Below are 8,807 nucleotides of genomic sequence, written 5' to 3' on the forward strand. Positions count from 1 at the left end.
ACTCTCTTGCTTTTTTGATGATCCAGTGGATGTTGGCAATTTGATCTCTGGTTCCTCTGCCTTTTCTAAAACCAGCTTGAACATTTGGAAGTTCACAGTTCACATATTGCTGAAGCCTGGCTTGGAGAATTTTGAGCATTACTTTACTAGTGTGTGAGATGAGTGCAATTATGCGGTAGTTGAGCATTCTCTGGCATCAGCTTTCTTTAGGATTGGAATGAAAACTGACCTTTTCCAGTCCTGTGGCCACTTCTGAGTTTCGTAGTGATTTGTTTATGGCATAAATATGACTGGACAAAATAACACGGTTTAGTTTAGGAAGGATAGTGAGGGATGGAACAAGAAGAGGAGAGATGTAAAGAGCAATCGTGAGATGATAAATTCTAATTTCAGGGAAGAATTCATGTTCTGAAATGACCACTATATCTTGCATATGTATAGAAACAGAAAGAGGAAACAAATTTTAGTACATTTCATTCTGATTCACTAATGTCACTTCCCTACTTTTTCTCCTGTCTCACAATATCACAGTTTATTTCTTCTAGAAGCAAGGGGCATTAGCATTGGGACACACACATACACATGCATATAACCACAGATGCACACACGTACTCATACATGTGTATTAAAACAGCTTAACACAATGCCAAGAGACACAATAAAGTTAAGACTGTAGTTGCCTCAGAATGGAAGGGCAGGAATGGAGGAAAATAAAAATGGAATATTGTCTCTATGCAAAATGTTTTGTTACTTTGAGAAGAGAACTGTTTCGCCTCTGCATTCGCCATATCCATTTTTAACCTTTTGATCTCCAGGGAAATTCTCATTTGACGATTATGTCTTCTGGTAATTTACCCGCTTATTTTATTTCAAGGTGATTTTATTTTCTTATGCACAGGTAAAAAGAAAATGGAAGGAATCCTTGAGGCTTTGTTTTGTTGTTTAGTTGCTAAGTCGTGACCCCATGGACTGTAGCTGGGGCTTCCCAGGTGGCGCTAGCAGTAAGAATTCACCTGCCAGTACAGGAGGCACAGGAGAGGCGGGTGTAAACCCTGGTGGGGAAGATCTCCTGGAGGAGGAAATGGCAATCAGCTCCAGGATTCTTGCCTCGAGAACCTCATGGACAGAGGAACTTGGCAGGCTACAGTCCATAGGGTTTCAAAGAGTCAGACGTGACTGAAGTTACTCAGCAAACATGCACACACACATTATATTACTATATGATCCAGGAGTCCCACTCCTGGGTCTATATTTGGAGAAAAACATGGTTTATTCAGAAAATAAATTTTAGGTAGAGAATTAAGTATCTCCTTGTCAGTAGATACTTTAAATAAGTGAATTAAATTGTCTAATCTGAAGGACAGAGATTGGGAAAAAGATAAAAGAAACCTGATGTGAATATGTGTGATTTATAAGAGACTCACTGTAGATCCACAAACACAAATAGATTGCAAATGGAAGAATGGAAAAACGTAGGTAAATCATTACCAAAAGAGAGTTAATATAGTAATAATGTAGACTTTAAGTCAAAACTGTTAAACTAGACAAAGAAAGATAGATAGAAATAGGTAGCAGCCAGATAGGGATAAAATGGTTAATAATCAAGATTATAGAACAATTAGAGACATATACACACCAAACAATAGTGCCTCAAAATATGTGCCGCAAACTTGACAGAAGTGAAGTGAGAAATCCAAATTTCTACACTAACACTTACAGATTTTAATGCAAATTTTCAGCAAAGGATAGTAACTCTGGATAAACAAAAAAAAAGACACAGAGGGCTTACAAATGACTATAAACTAACAAAACCCAAGAGAGACACAAACACTGTGCTGTGTGCTTAGTTGCTCAGTTGTGTCCGACTCTTTGCAAACACATGGACTGTAGCCTGCTGGGCTCCTTTGTCCTTGGGGATTCTCCAGGCAAGAATACTGGAGTGGGATGCCATGCCCTTCTCCAGGGGATGTTCCCAACCCAGGGATTGAACCCAGGTCTCCCACATCACAGGCAGATTCTTTACTGTCTGAGACACCAGGAAAGCCCTATATAAACACTACACTCAACAAAAGCAGAAAGAACAATCTTCTCCAGTGCACGTAGAACACTCTTTCGATAATTTACATCTTAGGCCACAAAGCAAGTATCAATAAATTTGAAAATATTGAAATCATACAGTGTCATTTCTGACTACAGTGGTGTGAATCTAGAAATAAATGAGAATGTGTGTGTACATGCTAAATTGCTTCAGTTGTATTGAACTCTTTGAGGCCCCATGGACTATAGCCCACCAGTCTTCTCTGTCCATGGGATTCTCCAGCCAAGAATACTGGAGTGTGTTGCCATGGTCTTCTCCAGGGGATCTTCCTGACCCAGGGATCGAACCCTATCTCCTGCATTGAAGGCAGCTTCTTCACTGTCTGAGCCACCAGGGAAGCCCTATATAAGAGAATAACAACTAGAAAACACACAAATGTGTGGCAATTAAATAACACAGTCCTGAAAAGGCAATGGTATCTTACTGATGAGTTTTCTCAAAGCTTCCTTCATGTCCCTGTTCCTCAAACTATAGATGAAGGGGTTCATCATTTGAGGGACAACTGTATAAATCACTGAAGCCACTGCAGTCTGCCTGGAAGAATTGACAAGAGCAGAACTAATGTACACCCCCAAGCCTGTGCCATAGAATAAGGACACAACTGAGAGGTGAGAAACACAGGTGGAAAAAGCTTTATACTTTCCACCCACTGATGGCATTCTCAAAACTGAGGAGACAATTTGAGTATAGGAGAATATGATTCCACACACAGAAACACCACCAAATATACTAGTTGCCAAATATATCAGGATATTGTTAATGAGGGTATCAGAACATGCAAGCTTGATGACCTGAACAACTTCACAGAAGAAGAGAGGGATTTCCAGGTCTGTGCAAAAGGTCAGCTGCAACACCATCAGGCTGTGGAGCAGGGCATCCACGATGCTAATAAACAAGGAGAATAGAATCAGCCAACCACAAAGGCGAAAGTTCATGATGGCCATGTACCTCAGTGGGTGACAAATGGCCACATAGCGGTCATAGGCCATTATTGCAAGGAGAAAACTTTCCAAACTAGCAAACACCAGGACAAAGCAGAGCTGGGTGAGGCAGCCTGTGTAAGTGACGCTCTGATTCTGTGTTTGGATGTTCACTAGCATCTTTGGGATCGTGGTTGTGCTTAAACAGATATCAGTAAAGGACAGGTTGTAGAGAAAGAAGTACATGGGGGTGTGGAGGTGGGAGTCAGAGATGACAGCCATGATGATAAGCAAGTTTCCCAGAGTGGTAACCAGGTAAATGGACAAGAACAGAATGAAGTGGAGTGGCTGCAGTTCCAGATCCTTTGTCACTTCCATAAGAAGGAATTCTGAAACTCCTGTTTTGTTTCTGGGTCCCATGTTGTGGACAAACCTGGTAAGAAAGATGGAAACTGACAACACAATCAAATGTGGGTTTTATGCACCAGCAGGAAGCAAAACATTATCATGAGATGAGATGGAGATAAACAGAAGAATAAGAAACGTGTCTTCTGTATGCATATTATTTCTATACTTTCTTAAAAAACTGGGGCTGATATAGCAGAATGTCATCCATTGTTAATTCCCATAAGGGCTTAATGGGTAGTCACTATTCATACTGTATTTTAGAAATAATTTTATTTCTGTTTATTTTTGGCTGTGCTGGGTCTTCCTTGCTGCATGGGCTTTTCTCTAGTTGCAGCAGGAGGGATCCACTCTCCAGTTGTGGTGCACAGGCTTCTCACTGTCGTGGCTTATCTTGTTGCAGAGCATGGGCTCTATGGTGTGTGGGCTCAGCAGCTGCGGCTCCAGGGCTCTGGAGCACAGGTTCAATAGTTGTGGTGCATGGAGCTTAGTAGTTCCACAGTGGGTGGGGTCTACCTGTATTAGGGATCAAACCCATGTCTCCTGAGTAGGCAGAAAGATTCTTTACCATTGAAGCACCAAGAAAGCAACTATATTATTTATGCTACACTACTTGGTAATTTTATAGAGAGAAGCAGACTAAGGAGGCAACTGAACATTGTGTCTCGATCCCCAGAGACCCCAGAGTCAAGCAACTGGAATAATACATAGGCGAGCATCTAAGCACACATGTCAGGAATCAGGAATGGGAAAATAAGGTGAACTTCACCAGACTTCCTGTCCACCCACTACCCACCACCACAAGATCGCAAGCTAACGTCAGACAATTTTATAACAGTCATCCTGTTTTAAGAGACGCAGATTTCAAATATAGCAATGTGTACATATCAATCCCAAAATGGGGTTCTTCCTTCCATTCTTCCCCACTGGCAACCAGAAGTTCATTGTCTAAATCTGTGAGTCTATTTCTGTTTTGTAAATAACCAACAACATCCTTTTCATACTGTTCATGGGGTTCTCAAGGCAAGAATGCTGAAGTGGTTTGCCATTCCCTTCTCCATGGCACCACGTTTTGTCAGAACTCTCCACTGCAACCCATTCGAAGATATTAAGAAGAGGTGGCAAGAATAGAGAGAAGAGCTATGCAAAAAAAAAAAAAAACACCTTAATTTACCAAGATAACCTCAATGGCATGATCACTCACTGTTAAAGTGCTGCACTCAATATGCCAGCAAATTTGGAAAACTCAGCAGTGGCCACAGGACTGGAAAAGGTCAGTTTTCATTCCAATCCCAAAGAAGGGCATTGCTAAAGAATGTTCAGACTACTGCAAGAACTTCCAGATGTTGAAGCTGGATTTAGAAAAGGCAGAGGAACCAGAGATCAAATTGCCAATATCTTTTGGATCATAGAAAAAGCAAGAGAATTCCAGAAAAGCATCTACTTCTGCTTCATTGACTACGCTAAAGCCTCTGACCGTGTGGAACACAACAAACTGTGGAAAATTCTTAAAGAGATGGGAATACTAGACCACTTTATCTGCCTCCTGTGAAACCTGTATGCAGGTCAAGAAGCTGCACTTAGAATCAGACATGGAACAACAGACTGGTTCCAAATTGGCAAAGGAATATATCAAGGCTGTATATCATTACCTTGCTTATTTAACTTATGTGCAGAGTACTTCATGTGAAATGCCAGGCTGGATGAAGCACAGGCTGGAATCAAGATTGCCAGGAGTAATATCAATAACCTCAGATATGCAGATGACACCACCTTTATGGCAGAAAGCAAAGAGGAACTAAAGAGCCTCTTGATGAAGGTGAAAGAGGAGAATGAAAAAGCTGGCTTGAAACTCAACATTCAGAAAATGAAGATCATGGCATCCGGTCCCATCACTTCATGGCAAATAGATGGGGAAACCATGGAAACAGGACAGACTTTATTTTCTTGGGCTCCAAAATTACTGCAGATGGTGACTGCAGCCATGAAATTAAAAGACACGCTCCTTGGAAGAAAAGCTATGCCAAACCTAAACAGCGTATTAAAAAGTAGAGACATTACTTTGCCAACAAAGGTCCATCTAGTGAAAGCTATGGTTTTTCCAGTAGTCATGTATGGATATGAGAGCTGGATTATAAAGAAAGCTGAGCACTGAAGAATTGATGATTTTGAACTGTGGTGTTGGAGAAGACTCTTGAGAGTCCCTTGGACATCAAGGAGATCAAAACAGTCAATCCTAAAGGAAATCAGTCCTGAATATTCATTGGAAGAACTGATGCTGAAGCTGAAACTCCAATACTTTGGCCACCTGATTCGAAGTGGCTCATTGGAAAAGACCCTGATGCTGGGAAAGATTGAAGGCAGGAGGAGGAGGGGATGACAGAGGATGAGATGGTTGGATGGCATCACCGACTCAACGGACATGGGTTTGAGAAATCTCCAGGAGATGGTGAAGGACAGGAAAGCCTGGCATGGAGTTGCACAGAGTCAGACATAACTGAGTGACTGAACAAGAATGAGGTCCTACAGTATAGCAAAGGGAACTCTGCTCAATGTTATGTGGCAGCCTGGATAGGAGGGGAGTTTGGGGTGGAGAATGGATACATGTATATGTATGGTTGAGTCCATTTGCTGTCCACCTGAAACTATCACAACAGTGTTAATCAGCTATACTCCAATATAAAATAAAATGGTAAAATAAGAGTTGTGGACTTCAACTCAAGAGGAAACAGTCTTGATTATGGGAGAGCATGAATACAATACTAGTAAATGAAAGGTGTTTGAATACTGGTGCAAAGTCTAAGGAAACATGAGACAAACATGACGGACAGTCAGGCAGGAAGCTTCTGGATAGCCTTGTTCTAATCATCTGATGCATGTTCTTTCATCACAGATAAACCATAGTGAGACACCTGTCCTCATTTCCAAACCTTACTGAGGGACATTAGGTTACCTGAGTGGCATCACAGTGGAATGGTGGTTGACATTTCTGCTGAGTGTTCCATCTGTATTCAGGAGGGGCAGAGGAACTGAGTGAGCCACCAGGCTCCTGGGCAAGAAGGGTCATCTATGGAAGGAGGCTCAGGTGTGTTACTGCTTTTCAGGGAAAGGACTGTTGAATGGGGCGGTCACAGGCAGAGCACAATCTCTGTACTCCCTAGAGGTTCAATTTCCAAAGCTCCTCATTAGTCAAGCAATTTTATTATCACTGTGATCCCAGGACTGTCCAAACCCTTAGAAACCGAGGATACAATTCTATGATGCTATACTATACTATATATATATAATCTTATAATAAGTTATTTTATTATATTTTATATAATTAATTATAAAATATATGCTATATATTACACAAATAGCATATTTTAAAGCATAGTTGTTAGTGTAAAAAACAACACAAAAATTTCAGGGTTTATCTCTCCAAGAGTCATTAAATGTTTTCTGATCATAATCTTAACTGTGTGTATTTTACACAATTGAATTGCAATATATTCTCTGTGACAATCCTGTCTCTGATCAATTACTATATCCCAACCACCTTTTCTAATTTATCAAAATGGCTTCAATATATATTAATAGTTTTCTTCACTTTCTGTCTCTATGTGTGCTCAGTCATGTCCAACTCTCTGCGACCCCATGGACTGTAGCTGGCCATGCTCCTCTGTCCATGGGATTATCAAGGCAAGAATACTAGAGTGGGTTGTCATTTCCTCCTCCAGGGGATCTTCCTGACCCTGAGACTGTACCCTCATCTCCTATGTCTCCTGCATAGCATGTGGAATCTTTACTGCTGAGCTATGGAGGAAGCCTTTAGCTGAATGGTGTGCTACAATAATTAAGACCTATTAAACTGGTATACGTGTAAATATAAGACTTGTTGATGATAATATCGAGCCCAGAAAAAGACCAGAACATAAATGGACAGTTTATTCAGGGACATAAAAATGAATTTGGATCCTTATCTCCCATCAAGGCAAAACTAAATTCTAGAAAGAGTATTGTTTCAAATGTAAAAGCTAAAATGGTGAATCTCTCAGATTGAAGTAACCTTGGGTTTTATTAAAAAATATCTAGGGAGCACAAACCATTGTGGAAAGTATTGACAAATGCACTGCATTAAAACTAAGCACTTGGGTTCATCCTACCACTCCTTAAAAGCCTAAAAAAAATCCAAAAGTAATAAACACACGCAAAAAGAAATTTGCAGTACATACAACTTAAAATAATAACCTGGTGATACAAAGTCATGTGAATCAATTAGAAAAAGATAAGCCACTCAGGAGAAACACCACAAACAGAAACTTAACAGAAAGGAAATAAATATCTGAAAATTCTATCAATCATTTAATAATAAGATATACATGAATTATTAAATCATTTTCATACCCATTAGACTGTCAGTATTCTTGAAAATGTGTTGATGATGATATAGATCATCAGTAGTTTCCAATGTCAATCTTAAAGGAAACCAACCCTGAATATTCATTGAAACGACTGTTGCTGAAGCTGAAGCTCCAATATTTTGGTCACGTGATGCAAACAGCCAACTCATTGGAAAAGATCCAGATGCTGGGGAAGACTGAAGGCAGAATGAGAAGATGGTGTGGAGGTGAGATGACTGGATGGCATCACTGATATAATGAACTTGGGCAAACTCTGGGAGATGATGAGGGACAGGGAGGTCTGTCATGCTGCAGTCCTTGGGGTCATGAAGAGTCGGACATGACTGGGGGCTAAACAGCAACTTTCCAGTTCAGTTCAGTTTAGTTGCTCAGTTGTGTCTGTCTTTGTCATCTCTGACAGATTTCCAATATATGTATAAATTTGTTCAAAAGAAGACTTATTGTAACCACACAAAGGAGACTCGGTATCTCTCTCTTTTTTTTTTTTAATTTTTGCGAAAATGACTAGTTTTTAAAAGCTTTATAAATAAAATCTCTCCCTACCAAAAAACTGAGTTAAATTCAATCATCTTTTTTTTTCTTCTTTTTTTTTTCCAGTATGTTTTTAAATTTTTATTCCTTTATTTCTCATGTGTTCCCCATCCTGAACCCTCCTCCCTCCTCCCTCCCCATACCATCCCTCTGGGTCGTCCCAGTGCACGAGCCCCAAGCATCCAGCATCGTGCATTGAACCTGGACTGGCATCTCGTTTCATACATGACATTTCACATGTTTCAATGCCATTCTCCCAAATCTTGCCACCCTCTCCCTCTCCCACAGAGTCCATAAGCCTGTTCTATACACCAGTGTCTCTTTTGCTGTCTCGTATACAGGGTTATCGTTACCATCTTTCTAAATTCCATATATATGCGTTAGTATACTGTATTGGTGTTTTTCCTTCTGGCTTACTTCACTCTGTATAATAGGTTCCAGTTTCATCCA

At 40.4% G+C, this 8,807-nt stretch overlaps 1 protein-coding gene across 1 annotated transcript; it reads right to left on the bottom strand.

Moving 5' to 3' along the window:
- Nucleotides 1-2,484: 2,484 nt before the first annotated feature.
- LOC104999913 (olfactory receptor 7G1-like) lies at nucleotides 2,485-3,438 on the bottom strand. Its single transcript, XM_010855537.1, has one exon. The coding sequence runs from the start codon at nucleotides 3,436-3,438 to the stop codon at nucleotides 2,485-2,487; it is 954 nt and encodes a 317-aa protein (XP_010853839.1).
- Between the last annotated feature and the right edge of the window lie 5,369 nt (nucleotides 3,439-8,807).

The sequence above is a fragment of the Bison bison genome, unplaced genomic scaffold, assembly GCF_000754665.1.
Source record: "Bison bison bison isolate TAMUID 2011002044 unplaced genomic scaffold, Bison_UMD1.0 scf7180017864365, whole genome shotgun sequence".
Classification (NCBI taxonomy): domain Eukaryota; kingdom Metazoa; phylum Chordata; class Mammalia; order Artiodactyla; family Bovidae; genus Bison; species Bison bison.